The 19,567-nt window shown below is 39.3% G+C and overlaps 1 protein-coding gene across 1 annotated transcript; it reads left to right on the top strand.

Moving 5' to 3' along the window:
• Positions 1 to 2,034: 2,034 nt before the first annotated feature.
• Wdcp (WD repeat and coiled coil containing) lies at positions 2,035 to 19,370 on the top strand. Its single transcript, XM_076832726.2, has 4 exons — positions 2,035 to 2,120; positions 7,600 to 9,400; positions 13,930 to 14,044; positions 16,039 to 19,370. The coding sequence occupies exons 2-4, from the start codon at positions 7,619 to 7,621 to the stop codon at positions 16,266 to 16,268; spliced, it is 2,127 nt and encodes a 708-aa protein (XP_076688841.2). The 5' UTR covers positions 2,035 to 2,120; positions 7,600 to 7,618; the 3' UTR covers positions 16,269 to 19,370.
• The last annotated feature ends 197 nt before the right edge of the window (positions 19,371 to 19,567 follow it).

Below are 19,567 nucleotides of genomic sequence, written 5' to 3'. Positions count from 1 at the left end.
CGCGGTCCCACAGGCCCCGCCTCCGGGGGTCCTCGCGGTTACCCCGACCCCGGCTCGGATTCGGCCCGGCCCTGCAGGCTCTCCGGCTCGCCTCCCTGCCGCCTCTGCAGAGCCGGAGGAGGTGCGGCTGGAGTCGGGACCTGCGCGGGGAGGGGCCACGGGGAAGGGGGCGGCGGGGTGGAGCTGCGCGAAAAGGTGGGGTCGGCCGGGGCGGGGCCCTGGGGAAGCGACCCTGACGTGGCTGCTCCGGAGCCTGGCCCGACTAAGGGTCACTAACTCACTGGCCACGGAGGGCGGTGAGGGTGCGAGGCACACAGGCACCCGCACATCCACATATCCATCCATCGACCCATGCATTCAATACATATTTATTTAGCATCTATTCTGTGCTAAGCTGGGGAGTCAACCTGGTCCTACAGACTAGGAGAAGACCGGCAATGAAACATTTTAATTAGATGTTATCAGTGCCATAGAGTTCAGGGCACTAGAGGAGTCCTGAACTAGTTAGGCTTCGTGGGTTTGTAGAAGGACAGAGGGTAGGGAGGACACCAGTTGTTGACTCTGCCCCACCCACCTTAAACCCCTATTCACTATCCCGTGTAGTTCTACTCCACGCACGCACGTGTATTGGGTTCTCACTTTTTAAAGCCAAAATGCACCCTGGGAATACAAATTGAATTAAGACAGGATCCCTGTCTTAACAGAAACTGAGTTAGGGACGCAAAGGACTCAGCTACAGCATCAAGTAATGAACACGGTGGAAGGAGTGAACAAATTCTACTCTTCACTTCCACCTAAAAGAAATCCAGGTATCTAGGGCTGGTAGAGTGCTTATCTGGCGTGAGTTAAGTCTTTGGGTACAACCCCAAGTACCCCAAAAAGAACAGGGGGGAAAGTTTCCGGAATCTAGAAAGATATTGTCTGTCTTCCACACCCTCCTCCTTTCTTTTCTTCCGCTGGCATCCAGGTCCTCACACATACTAAGCTAATAGGGGTTATACCCTCAGCCTCTAGAATTGTTTGAAGGAGGTAATATTTGCTTGAAGTTTGAATGAGACTCTTAAAAATCCCCCCCCCATTCTTGCATATATTGTTCCAAAAATTGATGGAAAATTTATTCTGTCAACTGGCTCTGGAAGGTAGGTACAGGGAGAAAAGCCTGAGCAAAGGTACCCAGAGTGAACCCTCAAGGTATTCGTCCTCCATTTCCCCAACTCCAATTTTCCCAGGTGGCTAGATCACAGATATCATTATCAGCAATCCTGAAAAAGAACTGACTGTGGTGTTCAGGAAAGATGATGGTCAACTATATCATGCCGATCAGGATCTGAAATTTCTTATGAGCTGGTCCAAGGTTTGGCTCAATTTTCCATAGCTGGAAGCACCAGCTCCATGGGCTATGGCCATGGGCAGGTAGTTCGGAGTAGAACAGAGATTTGTAATTTGCATAGGCCTATAAAGCAGCTTCATTTGATACTCAAAATTTTGTGAAAGGATAAGAACAGTTTTCTGGGAAGATTTTATCAGATTTAAAAAGGGTACCATGGGGCTGGGATTGTGGCTCAGCGGTAGAACGCTCACCTAGCACGGGCAGGACCCGGTTAGATCCTCAGCACCACATAAAAATAAAGACATTGTGTTGTCTCCATCTACACCTAAAAAATAAATTAAAAAAAAAAAAAAGAAAAAAGAGTGGAATTATAAAAAAAAAAAAAGGTTCCTGATACCCCACGCCCCCAATAAAACAAGGTAATGAAACAGTGACCCTAGGGCTCCAACTCTCTTAGACTAAGAGAACCGATGAGAAGTGGAGGAAGGTACTAAAGCGCTTAAGAGAGATCCAGGCAGGCTTAGGTAGGTGGTTCCGCGGGAACCACAACTCCCAGCGACCCGTGGGGTAAAGCCTGAGCTTATTGGCCCGTAGGAAGGACCTTCTCCTAACGTGACACATTCAAAAGCCAATCGTTAGGGGAATTGAGGAGCCGACCTGGCCGACGCTCACCTATCAGAGGGCCGGGGGGGCGATGCTTCCGGTGGCTGTCCAGGACTTCTCACTCACGGTCTTGCGAAGTGGGGCTGCCTGGGGAGATTGATTTTTCTATGGGGCAGTGAGACCAAAGGTACTTTGTCTCCTCTGCTTCCGGGCTTGGCGAGTGTGGGGAGGTAGGGGTGGGCTGTGAAGGAGTGGGACCGGCGCTTGGTGGGCAAAGACTGGGAGGAGATCCCGGTGCGGCGAGAGGTGCGGAAGAACAGGGAGGGCCCCGTGTGAGGGGCTGGAGGAGGAGCACCGGGTTTAAACGAGTGAATATTTTGCTTGTGGTTCACGAATGATGTTTCTGAGACTGTCCTAAGGAAGTCTGGAATTTTTTAAAAAAATGCTTTATGCGTAAAGATCTTTATCACAGCGTTATTTCTGTTTATTTTTGGTACCGGGGATTGACTCAGGGGCACTCGACCACTGAGCCATATCCCAGTCCTATTTTGTATTTTATTTAGAAACAGGATTCACTGAGTAGCTTAGCACCTCGCGGTTGCTGAGGCTGGCTTTGGACTCGCGATCCTCCTGCCTCAGCCTCCTGAGCTGCCGGGATTACCCAGGGCCTTACTTAAAAGCCACCGCGCCCGGCTCACAGCGCCGCCCCGCTCACAGCGTTATTTTTAGTAGGATAAAATTGGTGACGACCAGGGGTCTCCAGGGAGTACAGTCCGGGCGCGGTGGTGCACACCTGTAATCCCGGTGACTTGGAGGGCCAGGATCGCGTTGACAATTTATCGAGACTCTGTGTCAAAATAAAAGTATAAAGGACCGGGCCTGTATGAAGCTCAGTGAAAAAAAGAGTGAATTCAACAAATCATGTAATTTCACCTTATGAAGTGGCTTCCAAAAAATATTTATAAAACTTTTAATAACATAGAAAAATATAATATATAATCTTAAGTAAGAAAGATGTTATACAGAGTTGCACAGTGTTAAATAAAATTTTGTAGGAGCCATTCACGTGAACGAGACTCCTGCACTGGGCCCAACAGACCGAACTAGTTTAATCAAAGTAGCTGAGTTTTTAGTTAATTGAGGGAGACTCTGTAACCAATTTAGCTGTAGCCAATTACGTTGTCTCTATACTTCATTTCCCGTTTCTATAAATGCTGTCATGATGTTCTAAGGATTTAGCAGAACCTGTTCTGGTTCTAGGGACTGCCCACAATTTAATTTTTGTTCTGTTTATAGGAAATTTTTGTGGTGCTGGGGATTGAACCCAGGGCCTTGTGCATGCGAGGCAAGCACTCTACCAACTGAGCTGTATCCCCACCAGCCCTGTTCTGTTTATAATTGCTCAAATAAACTTTTTTCTTTTTTCCTTTTTTTTTTTTTTTTTTCAGTTCTGGGGATTGAACCCAGGACCTACTTAAACCAGGCAAAGCACTTTTACACTTTTTTTTTTTTTTTTATACTTTTCTATTTTGAGATGGGGTCTTGCTAAATTGCTAGGCTGGCCTTGAAGTTATTAGTCTCTTGTTTCAGCCACACATGTAGCTGGAAATACAGATATATGCCACCATACCTGACTCCTTATAGACAACTTAAGTGAAGCACAAATAATACTAAATTTATCATATATTTCACCCACTTCTCACCCCCCTCCCCACTACTGGAGTTTGAACCCAGTGACTCTAAGCTACATCCCCAACCCTTTTTTATTATTTTTTTAAATTTTTATTTATTTATTTTTAAAGAGAGAGCGAGAGAGAGAGAGAATTTTTTAATATTTATTTTTTAGTTATTGGCGAACCCAACATCTTTGTTTGTATGTGGTGCTGAGGATCGAACCTGGGCCGTGGGCATGCCAGGCGAGCGTGCTACCACAGGCGCTACATCCCCAGCCCCCCTTTTTTATTTTTTTGAGACAGGGTCTTGCCAATTTGCCCAAGTTGGCTTCAAACTTGTGATCCTCCTGCCTCAGCCTCCTAAGTCACTTGAGATTAAAGGTGTATGCCACTGTATCCTGCCTCTTCTCACTTTTGAAGCATTTCCTACCTTCTGTATCTTTGGTTAGTGGGTTCAGCATTTTCCAAGCTAAAAATCTGCATATTCTCCTTAGTTCTTTCCTCCTCTCATATGCTATCTGATATGATCTGTTCCCTCTGTTTTAGAAGCATCTTCTGAATCTGGCGCTCTTTCTCTACTGAAATTGCTACAAACTTGGTTCCCTTTCAGACCATTGTGCCATTCCGACTATTTCATGGCCTCTTATGAAGCCTGTCTCTTTTTTCTCAGGTCCATCCTGCACATTGTCTTATGAATGTGTGCTGCTTCCCTCAGATTCCTCAGTCTGCCCTTTATGATCAAAGAGCTGAAGTTGGACAACTATATCCATATCAGATAGTATACGGCCTAAAACGCCTTGCTAATACATTTTGAAATAACTTTTTAATTTATTTTTTAATTAATTAAAAAAAGTTTTGGAGCCGCCAGGTCCTTATGCATGCTAGGCAAGTATTCTACCACCGAACTACATCCCTAGCCCTGGGAAGAACTTTCTTTTTTTTTTTTTTTAATATTTATTTTTTAGTTGTAGTTGGACACAACACCTTTATTTATTTTTATGTGGTGCTGAGGATTGAACCCAGGGCCTCGCACTTGCTAGGCAAGCGCTCTACCGCTGAGCCACAACCCCAGCCCATGGGAAGAACTTTCTATACACACTGAAGACTGTGGCAATTCTTTAAAGGTTTTTGAAGAAAAGAACAAAATATTCAGAGCTGTCCTTTCCCTCTTCCACCACTGAGCTACATCCCTAGCCTCTTTTTTTATTTTTACTTTTTAATTTTTGAGACAGCATCTTGCTAGGCTGGCCTTAAACTTTCTGTCCTACCACAGCCTCTGGAGAAGCTGGGATTACAGGCATGTACCCCAGTGCCCAGCAGAGTTATGCTTTGTAGAAAGATTAATCTGCCGGACAACACATAGCATTCAGGCTCTTTTGGAAAGAAGAGACTAGAATCAAGGACACTTTTCCTTGTTCTACCCTAATAAAAAGGGAAAGGTGGTCAGGTCCTGGTATAGCATAGGCAGAGAAAAGAATGGAGCAAATTTTTAAATTTATTGTTATGTTTCTGAGAAAAAATGTCAAAATTTTTCTTGTTATTAAAGATAAAGACAGTAAAATTTATTTTTCTAAAAACTTCATTAAATTTATTATCATGCTTCCCCGGTTTATTCACAAGTTCTTTTCTTGTGCTACTCTGTCCACACACACTCTAATGACATTAGACTAAATTAGGTGGCCTAAAATATATCAGATAAATTGCCTTTGATACATTTAGTCCATTAGGAATTTTTCTGTCCAGGAAAATGTATTATGCATTATTTATCAATAAAAGACTTTTAAAAATACATAAGTGGATATTAGGAAAAACCATATATTACAGAAGACTAGTGGGATAGAGATTGCTGTTTTTGTCATTAGCAACGACAGGGGACTTATTTCTCCATTTAGCAAGCCACTGCAGAACCATTTAATCTGACATCATGTGTAGAAGCATAACAGACCAATTATTCTTAGTACAAGATCCTAAAAGCAAGCATGAAGCTAATAAAGAAGTATGAGAAGTCATTTACAGAAGAGTTAAAAGCAGATTACCAGGCTGTTTGGCAGAAAATTCATTTCTTTGGATTTAGAATCTGAAGACAGTTTCTCAAGTTCTGTCTTTGACACTGGCTGCTCAGTAGAACAGGCTGAAAGGATTTAGTGACAGGGATGGCACTGGTGGCTTGGTGAGAGTTGCTTTGGACGAGAAATTGGTAAAGGAGGGGATTAAGAAGTGAATGGTAGGGCTGGGGCTGGGGCTGGGGCTCAGTGGTAGAGCACTCACCTGGCACGCTTGAGGCACTGGGTTCAATCCTCAGCACCATATAAAAATAAAATAGAGGTATTGTGTCCACCTACAATTAAAAAAAGAAGAAGAGGAGGAGGAGGAGAGTGGTAAAGAAATGACCTTTCCAAGTTAGATGATTCTTTGATGGAATTTCAAAATGTTCTTGGCAATTTTTCCCTCTTAAATTGAAGAATATATATTTATTTTGCAAAAGTGAAAAAGGACTTTATGTGGGGTCTTAGGAATTGCAGTTTGGGAAATGCAGGTTTACTTAGCTATAAATCAGTGTTTCAAAGAAATTAAAGAATAACATTCTTTTTTGGGGTTGTGTGCCGGGGATTGAACTCAGGTACTGGGGGATTACACTCAACTCCGGAGCCACATCCCCAGCCCTATTTTATATTTTATTTAGAGATAGGGTCTCATTGAGTTGCTTAGTGTCTCGTCATTGCTGAAGCTGACTTTGAACTCGTCATCCTCCTGCCTCAGTCTCCCTAGCTGCTGGGATTATAGGCGTGTGCCACTGCACCCAGCAAGAATAACATTGTTTAAAGAAGAAATTTAAAAATATTTATTTCAAAGTGAATATTCATATTTTTAACTTATCCTAATAGTATTTCTTATTACTGACCTTATGTGTCATAACTATGTATGAACACATTCAAGTTCAAAGATCCTAGAATGATGGTAGAGTAGAGGTTGAGATATTCAGCCTTCTAAAAGGTTGAAATCCGGGCTGGAGATGTGACTCAAGCGGTAGCGCGCTTGCCAGGCATGCGTGCGGCCCGGGTTCGATCCTCATCACCACGTACAAACACAGGTGTTGTGTCTGCCTATAACTAAAAAAAAAATAAAGTTCTCTCTCTTTAAAAAAAAAAAAAAGGTTGAAATCCCATTAATGCCAATGTAGCCTAAGTATGAATTCAATAATTGTTAACATTTTGTTATATTTGTTTTATCCAAATAAAATTTTTTTCCTAAACCATTTGAAAGCATGTTCTACATATCTTGAAACTATCCCAAATACTTCACAATGTGTATCCTCTAATACATTTAATAAAGATTAACAAGTCTACTGTCCCTTCTTTTTTATGTGTGTGGTGCTAAGGATTGAACTCGGAGCCTCACACATGCTGAGTTCATGTTCTACTGCTGAGCTATATCCCTCGCTCACATATCTTCTTAATCATAATTCTTCAGTTGTAAAAATACATTTTTTGAGACAGAAAATTTTATATCCTCAATTCAAAATCAAGCCAAAGTTTTTACATTGCATTGTCTTAACTCAGCAGTCTCTCTCTTTAATTTTTGTTTTTATATTTTATTTTTTTGTAGTGCTAGGGATGGAACCCAGGGCCTCATTCATGCTAAGCAAATATTCTACCACTGTGCTGCCTCCCCAGCTCTCAGTCGTCTCTTAATTTACAACATTATTCCTGTCTTTTTATCCCCCTACAAGACTGAGCTGAGTCCAAGTCAGTTATCTTTTTTTTTTTTAAAGAGAGAGTGAGAGAGAGAGAGAATTTTAATATTTATTTTTTAGTTATCAGCGGATACAACATCTTTGTTTGTATGTGGTGCTGAGGATCGAACCTGGGCCAGGCGAGTGCGCTACCGCTTGAGCCACATCCCCAGCCCCCAAGTCAGTTATCTTAATAGCCTATATTCTGGATTTTTAAAATTATTTTTTCATGGTGTAACTTTCCTTCCTAATCATTTCAGATAACTTTCATCACAAAGGATGGAGTTGGGAAAAGGAAAACTGCTCAGGACTGGACTGAATGTGTTGTATCAAGCAATACACCCAAACCATGGCCTTGCCTGGACGGATGGGAATCAAGTATTTCTGACTGATTTACAGCTTCACAGTGGAGAAGCCAAGCTTGGGAACTCCAGAGTCATTGGACAATTTGAACATGTCTGTGGGCTATCGTGGGCCCAGTCAGCAACGGCTGACATGCCCACTCTACTTGCTATCCAGCACAAGAAGCATGTCACTGTGTGGCAGCTGTGCCCCAGCACTGTGGGGTCAAGCAAATGGCTGGTGTCTCAGACCTCTGAAATTAGAGAATCACTTCCTCTCCTTCCCCAGGGCTGTGTGTGGCACCCCAAAAATGCTGTCCTGACTGTGATGACTTCACAGAATGTCTCTGTTTTCCCTGATGTTCACTGTGACAGTTCCCGGATAAAAGTGGACATCAACACTCAGGGCCGCATTCACTGTGCATGCTGGACCCAGGATGGCCAGAGGCTAGTGGTTGCAGTAGGCAGCAGCCTTCATTCTTTTATTTGGGATAGTCCTCAGAAGATTCTTCATAGGTCCTCCTTATGTCCAGTATTTGATGTGTACAGCTACATCTGTTCCATGAGAGCCACTGTAGATTCACAGGTTGCTATAGCTACAGAGCTTCCACTAGATAAGATTTGTAGCTTAAATGCATTGGAAACCTTTGATGTTCCACTTAGTGGTGAAGATACTCATCTGCCTACTTTTCCAGTTATTGATGAAATGCCTTCTGTGGATAAGGGGGAAATTGCTTCTGAATCAAATTCTGAAATATCAGTTTCTCCTTCCTTTTCAGAGCCCTTGGATCTTACTCATATACATTTCAACCAAGCTAGGTCTGAGGAGAGTTCTCTTATTTGCTTAAGACAAAAGGACTACTTGACAGGAACTGGCCAGGATTCTTCACATCTGGTCCTTGTGACTTTTAAGGAAGCAGTTACCATGACCAGAAAAGTGACCATTCCAGGCATTTTGGTTCCTGATTTAATAGCATTTAATCTTAAAGCACAGGTAGTGGCAGTGGCTTCCAATACTTGTAATATAATTTTGATCTACTCTGTCATTTCATCTTCTATGCCAAACATCCAGCAAATTCATTTAGAGAGTAATGAAAGACCAAAAGGCATATGTTTTTTGGCAGACAAATTATTAATTTTGGTAGGAAAACAAAAGTCCACTGATTCAGCATTTCTTCCTTCTTCAGGGTCTGATCAGTATATCCTTCGTCTGATTGTTAGAGAAGTATTGTTGAAAGAAGAATCTTCAGCCACATCCAACAAAAGCCAGAGTGCTCCTTCTATTTGTAGTGCTCTGTTAAATAGGAAAAAAATGATTAGAAGTCTTTCCCCAGATTTTTGCCACCAAAACAGAGGGCTTTTATTAACAGCTAATACTAATAGTCAGAATAAAAGCCCTAGAAGGCCCCTTATTAAAGAAATTAAAAGTCTCCCATCCAGTATCACTGATGATTCCATTGCCCTGGAAACACTCTCAAGGCCCAGCAGAACACCAGATCACTCCAGCACACCAAAACCTCCTGATGTGTTACAAAAAGAGAACCTACAAAAGGAAAAGGAAACTTACCAGCTACCTAAGGAACTGGGAATTTTATCTAGAAACCTGATTGAATTGCAACAGTGTCTTTCTGAACTCACGGATTTTGTACATAATAGGAAGAAATCCTCTCCAGTGTATCCACTCTCTAAGGATCTCCCTTATGTTCACATCATTTACCAGGTAACTGCTCCTTTAAGGAGCTACCACTTTACATAAAAGCTGCTGCATCCAGTGCAAGAACTTTTAATGAAAAAGAGGTACTCTATCTGAACTTCACTAACCTGGGCATGTATATTACAAGCAAGGTGATAAACCTTTGCAGGTTAGCCTACCAAACAGATAGGCACACATAACCAATATATGCTGTGATTTTATCTTGTGTTTGGTGTGAAAAAATGAATGACTACACTTTGGCAATTTATATGCAGGAAAAAAATTGTTATTTTGTTAGGAAAACCTTTTCCTTTTACAGTGGAGACATACAGATATTTTTAAATGTGGGATGGGGATATAGCTCGGTTGGTATAGAGTAACTTGCCTTGCATGTACAAGGCCCTGGGTTCAATCCACAGCACTGCCAAAAAATAATATGTTTTGGATGCATCTCTATGCATACATATGCAAGTACATATTACTATTTAGGTGGGATTATATCATACATGTGGGTACTTTATTGTGGATACTTCTTTCCACATTGAATATGGCCCTAACCCATCCTCCCCATAATCCACTTTCACCAGCAGCTTAATGTGTATCCTTCCATGTTTTTCTTCTTACTCATATAATCTAACACAGATCTTGTATACATAGATATATACTGTATGTGTGCAATGGGTGGTTTGTCATTGTTTTGCAAAAATAGTCATATGGTGCACTCCATGCTGAGTATGCTATTTTTTTAAAACATGTACACAGAATTTTTCTGAAGAGTATATATAGATAACAAACACCTCAACCTCATTAGCCATTAGAGAAATGCAAATTAAAGTCAGAGTGGACTATCACTACACTTGAGTTAGTTTTCTGAGACAAAAGAACTTATTTGTTGCTTAGCAATATAGAGTTTTGTCATTGAGTAAGTACAATAGCCTATCTTGGTGGAAATTCAGTGTTTTGACTGGGTTTTATGTTGCTTTATATGATGAAAGCTAGATTGATTCTTAAAACCCAGAAGAATTTTATCAGGTTCTAATGGTCTCAGTTTCACATAGTGGGTGAAATCATATATGTTCAAGTCTTGGTGAAGTTTTCCTTAATATAATTCTTTTTTTTTAGATTCTCTTCCAAGATTTGTTATATTCTCTGAATCTGAGATTTTATGCTTTTCATTAGATCTCAGGAATTCTCAGAAATTGCCCCTGTGCATTCAGCTATCCCCTTGTTGATCCACATTCACTTTGTTTTCCATCAAGGGCCACTCCAAACAGTGCTGAAACAGTGTATATGTCCATTTGGTTTAGTACTTGTATTTATGTTGGATTGGTTCCCAGAGTGGAGGTGTACATTTGAAGACTATGTATGTTTCTGCTTTTGATAGAACTGCAAGATTGCCTTTTAGAGATTTTCTTTTATGGGCTACAGTTGTGGCTCAGTGGTAGGTAGAGTGCTTGCCTAGCATATGTGAGGCCCTGGGTTTGATCCTCAGCACCAGATAAAAATAAATAATAAAATAAAAATAAATCCAATCTAGGGACTGGGGTTATAGCTCAGTGGTAGATCTCTTGCCTTGCATGAAGTGAGGCACTGGGTTCGAATCTCAGTACCACATAAGAAAAAATAAATAAAGATATTGTACCCAGCTACAACTAAAAAAAAAAATATTTAAAAATAAATAAATCCAATTTAAATATATTTTTTAAAAATGATTTTATTTTTTTAATATTTATTTTTTAGTTGTAGTTGGACATAATACCTTTATTTCACTTATTTATTTTTATGTGGTGCTGCAGATTGAACCCAGGGTCTCTCATGTGCTAGGCGAGTGCTCTACTGCTGAGCCACAACCCCAGCCCCAAAAGATTTTCTTTTTACAGCGCACTATCTCACACCCATCAGCAACATATGACTATCCTTTTCCTCACATCTCTCCAATCTGATCAGTGTGAGGTGTTGTTTCACTTATTCATGATTAGTGAATTTAATGTGTTTTCATGTTTTTTTGCCAATTGAATGTGAATTGCTTGTATTTATTTTCCTTATTAGATTTAATAGATATTTGCAGCGTGTTGATAGTGAAATCAATGTGTATAAGCAGCATAGAAATTACTCTTTTAATACTGGTCAAAAAGAGGTATTTTAGGGCTGGGGATGTGGCCCAAGCGGTAGCGTGCTCGCCTGGCATGCATGTGGCCCGGGTTCGATCCTCAGCACCACGTACAAACAAAGATGTTGTGTCCACCGAGAACTAAAAACTAAAAAATAAATATTAAAAAATTCTCTAAAAAAAAAAAAAAAGAGGTATTTTAATTAGTGTTTACTTAATAGTACTACTATACCAACTCAAGGATATATGTTTTTCAAAGAATAGTTTAAAACTAAATTTTAAAAAATTTTAGGTAGAATTTTAGGGACCTTACTTTCTGCATTACAAATTTTTGTTTTTTAAAATGTTGATTATATCTTCCTTTTATAATGACAAAAATAAGAAAAAAAGCAAAATAATGAAAAGCATAGGACAGTGTCTCTTATAATTTCAAATATTACATTTCATGAATTAAACAATTAGCTGCTTAGGACTTTTACAGTTTATTCATGTGACTTTGTTTACAAATGTTATTAGTATACATTTTTTGAGTGGTTTGCCCTACCATAAATGGAGTATAATTTATCTTTTTAAGTTGAAATCACATTTCTTAGCATTCAGAAAATGAATTGTGAAAATTTTAACAAAATAAATTAGACACATAACTTACTTACAATACTATTCTTTAAATACTTGAATGAAGATATTATTTCAAATAATACATAATTAGAATTAATTTTTCTTTATTTTATGTTTTGTGATTATGCCTTTGGGCTCTTAATGTGTCTTAAGTTAGAGTGATAATTTTAAAATATTTTTTTATACTCTAGGAATATTTGAAACCATTTCTAAAGAAGATTAATTTGTAATGACTTTCTACATTTTAAAAATGATTTTCCTTTATACTTTTTCTAAGCTAAGTGAATTTTGACCACAGTTTGTTTGTTTTATTTGTGCAAATGCTCAGATATTTTACCACTAGGTCAGTCTTTCTTTGCATTTTTTCCACTAAAGCAAGTGTGAAGTTTCTTAGTTCTTTCTAAAACAGCCAGGGAGTTGTTCCTCAGGATTGAATTGTGCTACTCTCCATCATCCTATAGTGTCATTGGTCACGTCCTAGGAAAGCCAGTTCCTAGAATTAGAGTTTAGAGAAAGAGGGAAAGTACCTTAGGGATTGTATTTTGTTCTGATCCTGTAGTTACGTTAAATAATGCAGCAAAACTAAGAATACAAACAACAATAAGTGTTGATGAGGATGTTTGGAAAAGGGCACACTCCCACATTGCTGGTGGGACTGCAAATTGGTGCAACCAAACTGGAAAACAGTATGGAGATTCCTTGGAAAACTGGGAATGGAACCACCATTGACCCAGCTATCCCACTTCTCAGTTTATACCCAAAGGACTTAAAAACAGCATACTATAGGGACACAGTCACATCAATGGTTATAGCAGCACAATTCACAATAGCTAAATTGTGGATCCAACCTAAATACCCTTCCATAGATAAATGGATAGAGAAATGTGGTGTATATACACAATGGAATATTACTCGGCATTAAAAGAGAATAAAATCATGGCATTTGCCGGTAAATGTATGGAGTTGGAGAATATCATGCTAAGTAAAGTAAGCCAAACCCAAAAACCAAATGCCGAATGTTTTCTCTGATATAAGGAGGCTAATTCATAATGGGGATGTGGGGGCAAGGGAGGAACAGATGAACTTTAGATAAGGCAAAGGAGAGGGAAGGGAAGGCAGGGGGCATGGGGGTAGGAAATTTGGAATGAGACAGACATCATTACCCTAAATACATGTACGGAAACATGAATAGTGAGACTCTACTTTTTGTATAACCAAAGACATGAAAAATTGTACTCTATTTGTATAATATGAATTTAATTGCATTCTGCTGTCATATGTAACAGAATAAATAAAATAAAATAAATTTAAAAAAGAAATGAAAAGAAAAAGAATACAGCAAGAGCTCCTTAAGATTTATAACTGAAGTATAGTTGATAGTGATAATAGACAAAGATTTTCAAAAACTGTTTCACATTCTGTTCTTAAGAAATGTTAGGCTCATTTCCATTCTTTTTTTTTTTTTTTTTTTAGTTGTTAGTAGAACTTTATTTTTATTTATTTATATGCGGTGCTGAGAATCGAATCCAGGGCCTCACATTGCTAGGGAAGCACTCTACCACTGGGCCACAACCCCAGCCCACCCATTTCTATTCTTAAGAAATGTTAGCCCTAGGGCTGGGGTTGTGGCTCAGTGGGTAGAGCGCTGGCCTAGCACGAGCAAGGCACTGGGTTCTACCCTCAGCACCACACCAAATAAATTAAATACATTGTGTCCAACTGCAACTAAAAAAAAAAAGAAAAAGAAATGTTAGCCCCACTGTTTTTGTAATAGTTTAGCAACCTTTGTGTATTTGTTTATTTATTTGTTTATTTATTTATTTTGAAGAAACCTTGTTATGTAGGTCCTGTTGAAAGAAGAGCAGTGCTTCTCTGCAATGGCAAGCTAAGGCTCAGTGCAATTCAGCAGATGTTTGGCCTCTCTCTTGTTGAAATGTTGCATGGTAGGTTAAATTCATAACACTCCTCCCTTTACCATCCGTTCTGTGGCTTCCACTGGTAACAGAAATGAGGTATACCAATCATTCAATAATTTGCTAGTTAATTAATACCATTAATTGCCTACTGTATAGCCAGCCTATTAGAGATAACACATGAAACTATTGGTTCTGCCCTTAGGAAACTTACAGCCTAGCTGGAAAATTTAAATCTACACATGATAAGACTAGAAAAGTTACAAAGCAATATATAACAATGAAAAGGAAATCACATAACAACCTTACGTATACTTAACTTATTGCACTAAAATATAAAAATCATAGCATTGCAGAATATTTCTTAAAAGAAGTTGTTCTGATATGGAGCAGGCATGGAGACATGAAGGACACTCTCAGATGGTATTTGATTGAGTGATACCCACATTAATTAGATGTGGAGCATGATTGTTATGCCTCATTTTATTTTTCTTTTAAACATAATCTTAAATGTTTTTAAATAGCCAAATAAAACAGCATGTCACAGAATACATATATTTACATTGATTTAAATGTCCCAAGCACAATATAGTAGATTTTATTTGTTCATATAATAAAGATTTACCTTTGCATAAGCATAGGAGCAAATATTAGTCTGTTAGAACAAAGGTTTAAGAAGTTATTCAGACATTTTGATATTAACACTTCTATATTCTTGTTAGGCTTCATTCTTTTAACAGTAGCCAACACACTGAACATAGAATATCATTTTATTTTTTCCCGTTTAACATTGTAGTATTAGCATTTTCCTGTTTTGGCATTTGCATTTATGATGTAGCTTCATAAGTCACTTTTTTTTTTAAGTTAGTAGATATTCTTTTTTTTTTTTTTTTTTTTTAAAGACAGAATGAGAGGGAGAGAGAGAATTTTAATATTTATTTTTTAGTTTTCGGCAGACACAACATCTTTGTTTGTATGTGGTGCTGAGGATCGAACCCGGGCCACACACATGCCAGGCGAGTGCGCTACCGCTTGAGCCAATTCCCAGCCCCATAAATCACTTTTAAAAATTGTTTTGCAGTATTAGGAATTGAACCTAGGGCCTTGCGTATGCTAGGTAAGCACTCTACCACTGAACATCCCAGCTCTTTGTTAAAATTTTGGAACAGGGTCTTGCTAAGTTGCCTAGACTTCTTTCCTGTCCCAGTCTTCCAGGTAGCTGGGATTTTGGACATGTATCACCATGTCCAGCTCATGCTAGATAAGTTCATATTCCATTCTGAGCTGTTCTGTATCTTATTTTGTGATGTATTCTTTGACCCATTAGGTGGTTTTCAACTTTTCACCATTATAAATAACACTAAGAAAACCCTCTCTGCATATTTTATGTTATTCTTGGGAGTGTAGATTTTCGGAAGTGAAATCACAGGGTCAAAAGGTGAGACACATTAGACTTAAAGGAACCAGAAAAGGTCCAAGCATGTGTTGTGCTAGTGGTCCCTAGGTTACCCTGAAACAAACCATTCAGGATTATCTGGGCAACTATATTCTAGTTAGTCATTTCAATCTCCTTGAATGTCTACAGGTTATTATGGATCTACAAAATAATGAATGTTCCTCCCTAGATTAACTGCTTCTCAGATTCAGATAGTTTCTTGAGAAACTGGTGAACAGCACATAGATAAGGGAGAAAACTTCTACATACAACCCTTAATGTATGTGCACACACAAGCTTGTATATATAGCACTGGGTGATAAATGCCTGGCCTGGGTGAAAGTGTATGTCCTTTAACTCTACCTAAGTGATCGGCTTTGGATGACTATAAGTCATTGACATCCTCTTCCTGCTATGTAACCTGACCCTCAGTCCTTTTAGCCCACCATTCTCTGTAAAATCCTATGATGATAAGGCTTGATATCAACTACTATATTCCACTAAAAAAAAAAAACCCACCTTATTTGTTGTCATCATTCTCATATAGAATTAGATATCCTAAATTGTCTTTGTTTATTTTACTTCACAGATTCCCATTGGATTCTTCTCTCTGCTGATAGTGAGGGCTTCATCCCATTAACTTTCACAGCCACCCAGGTAATCATCGTGAGAGATGGCATCCTGTCCAGGTCAGATGTCTCCAGGGACCCTCTTTCTCACAGTCAGGATCCTCTTCTTTCACCTGAAGTCTTTGGAGACCTTATTGCCCAGGGTTTACATACCACTGGCTATTCTAATCATTTAAACGGCGCGGCCTGATATCTGTTTGCAGACTATTTGCTGTATAGCTTTTCAAATGAGATCATGACAAGCAAGGTCGTTTTTGCACTGTGGACTCTCACTGGTGAGATTTGTACTGTCACTCAGGTGAGGCATTGCCATGGCTAGCTCTGCCACCTTTCTGCTTTTTCCTCTGGGCGGAGGTACTCTGCTTGATAGCAGAGCTTAGTCATTGTTAGATGGCTCAGAAAGTGGTTGTTTATGTATTCATGACTATGGTTTTGCCTAAGGGCAGAATTCCCAGAACAAAACAATACTATGGTGTCAGGTGGATTGTTTTGTGGTTTATCTGAGGCTTTGTGTCCCTTGCCCAAAGGAGTGTTAAAGCTGTCTTAGGAGCACTTACAGTATACTTCAGTGCTGTTACAGTCTTTTTCTTGGTTTAGAGATGAGGGTGAGGAGTGCCACTGGAGAGCAGATGCTCCAATGTGTCCTTTTTAACCTAAACCCAGCAGGAATCAGCAGAGTGCAAAGGAAGCCAAAAAACTGGTTTTTGCTCCCAGGGCTGCCTGCAAAAGGAGGTTATACTGGCATTGGCCTTACCTTCTGGGGTTTAAACCTAATTTTCTTGCTACCCTAAACAATTCTGACTGGCAAAGGCCCAGATACTGCTAAACACTGACCCTAGGCAACTTTTTAATGGAATTTTAAGCAATTTGACTCCTGAAGGGTCCTTCTGAACTTGGGCTGATGCTACTAGTACAATGCCAAGCACAGGCAAGGCCTAATACTTGTCACCATTCTTTTGTGTTTGTGTACAGGTGTGGTGCTGGGGACCAAACCCAAAGCCTTGAACTTGCTAGGCAAGTCCTATACCACTGAAACACACTCCAGCTCAACTTGTCACTTTGATTTTGATATCTTTTTTTTTTTTTCCTTTAAAGTGTTAGAAACCAGCCTAGATGCTGAAAGTATTTCAGACAGTTGAAAATTTCACTGAGAATCTGAGATTGTTCTAAAAAGTACCAGTTCATTAGACTTATAGGTGAAGTACCAGCTTTGTATAGTGGAAAGAGCCTGAATCCCTTTGGATGAATGTGTAAGACTGGAAAAACGCCGCACCACACGACACAGATTACCAAAGAGTTTTCCCACTTTATTACAAAAGGCTGTGTGTTTATATAGGTCTAAGGAGGGTCGCAGGGCTGAGGTAGATCACAGGTCGCCCGTTTATTGGCAAGCTCTTCCATATGTCAGTTCCGGGGCCCAAGAAGTTAATTCTAATTGGGGCTAAGGCTTCCTACCGGCAGGGTTTGAACATTGGCGCTGGCGGGAACGTTTCGCGCCAGTGAAAGAAACAAAGAGGAGAAAGAGGGTCGTTAGACGCCATGCTGGGGTTTTTCTCTGCCATTATATGTTTACCCAACAGGATGTACCACTTTTCACTCCCTTCAGACAGAATCACAGATTGCAGGCATCTCAGCAGAGCACATTGATCAAGGTGTGGCTAGACAGAGCACATCTGCAGATAAGTTGTTTCAGCTAGAGAAGCTCCATTAGCACATACATGGTTTCCCTCTCTTCCTTTAAAATTATTTAGAAAGAAAATATTTTGTGCCCTTGGGGACTCCTGTCTGTCTGTTACCATTTATTTAGATGGAGCTGGACAGGAAAGAAGCAAGGGTCCATTTTGTGGTTCACATGCATTAGAGAGCTGCTGGGATAATGGAAGGAGAGGCCACTTGTCTGTAATCAGCAGCCTGAGAATAGTGGCTCAGGACTGACTTGAGGCCTGGCTCCATTTGCAAAGGAGGCATCTGGGGGTGATGAAATCACAATTCTTAGGAAATCTAAAGAGGGGGACTAAGGAAGCCCCTGGATAAGATCAGTATGAATGCCTCAGGTGTGTGTTATAATTACCATTTCTTGGCAGAGTCTTCTGGGTCTTCAATAAAGTCACTAATTGTGTTTGTGGCTGTTTTGATATTTTCTTTGCAGTTGTTAATGGTATAGAGAAATGTTCTTGATTTTACATATATGTATGCTGTTTTTGTGTTTCTGCTTCTTGTGAATATAGTCCAGAATATAAATTATATCTTTAAAACATCTGAATCCATGACAACTCTTATACAAAAGATGTTTCCTTGGCCTCTGCTATTAGTGTAGTCATTGGAACAATAGAAAACAACCCCAATATTTGTTGGTTCTGGTGTTAGGGGAAGAAGAGCTAAATCCTTTAAATTGTTTTTGAATGTTACATTGAAAATATTTTGCAAGAAAAATGGTATTTACAAATTACATTTTATACCCAAATTTTCTCAATTTTTGAATGGGTATTATTTAATTCTTGCAATTATATACAGAATAGGGTAACTTATAATTAAAGAGCCCACTACCTAATTTAAGAACCAGAACATTACCAGAAACCATTTAAGCCCCCATGTCCTTCCTTAATCGTGACTCCATAGCACCAGCGGTAACTAATGTCTTTTGTGTGTGTGTGTGTGTGTATGTATGTGGTACTAGGTATTGAACTCAGGGCCTCATTCATGCTACATAAGCACTCCACCACTGAGCTACATACCTAAACTATTTTGAAAAATTAGAGACAAACTCTTGCAAAATTGTCCAGGCTGGCCTTGGAACTGCAATCCTCCTGCCTTAGTCTTTTATTTTATTTTATTTTTTTCATATATTTTTTTAGTTGTTGATGGACCTTTATTTCATTTACTTACTTATATGTGGTGCTAAGAATCAAACCCAGTGGCTCACACATGGGAGGCAAGTGTTCTGCCACTGAGTCACACACCCAGCCCTGCCTTAGTCTTGTGAGTAGCTGGGGTTGCAGGTATGCTTCACTGTGCCCAGCTATCACTAACATCTTGATGGTTGAAATTATCATTTCTTCATTCATAAAAAGGAGTTTCACCACCATATATTACGCATTGGCCTAAAAATATAATGTTTAATTTTCCTTGGTTTTGAGTTTTATACAAATAGTATCATATTGTATGTAGTCTTCTTTGAATTGCCTTTTTTCATTCAACATTATTTCTAAGATTCAGTCTTATTATGTGTTGGGTATCTTTCACTGTTTAGAGTTGCCACAATTTATCCATATTCCCATCATGGACCATTTGATCCCTGGTTTTATTTTTGAAATTTAAGTCATATTGCTTTGAATATTATTGTAAATATATCCTTAAGCAAGTGTTTGAGGTCTTTCTAGTGTCTTTTATCGAGAAATAGAGTTGGAATCACAAAAGTATGTAAATTTAACTCTGATTTTTTAATTAGAGTTTTTCTAACTTTGTTTTTGTGGTACTAGGGGTTGAACC

This window comes from Callospermophilus lateralis, chromosome 14 (assembly GCF_048772815.1).
Source record: "Callospermophilus lateralis isolate mCalLat2 chromosome 14, mCalLat2.hap1, whole genome shotgun sequence".
In the NCBI taxonomy this organism is placed as follows: domain Eukaryota; kingdom Metazoa; phylum Chordata; class Mammalia; order Rodentia; family Sciuridae; genus Callospermophilus; species Callospermophilus lateralis.
Note: the sequence above shows the minus strand (reverse complement) of the source record. Positions and strands in the feature narration are given on the sequence as shown.

What these genes read in the sequence shown, in the direction of transcription:
- Wdcp (XM_076832726.2), top strand. Translation starts at nt 7,619, where the DNA reads ATGGAGTTGGGAAAAGGAAAACTGCTCAGGACTGGACTGAATGTGTTG. An exon ending in ATGTTCACATCATTTACCAG is followed by an intron (nt 9,401 to 13,929) that starts GTAACTGCTCCT and finishes TTTATTTTGAAG; the next exon opens with AAACCTTGTTATGTAGGTCC. An exon ending in TCTTGTTGAAATGTTGCATG is followed by an intron (nt 14,045 to 16,038) that starts GTAGGTTAAATT and finishes TTTACTTCACAG; the next exon opens with ATTCCCATTGGATTCTTCTC.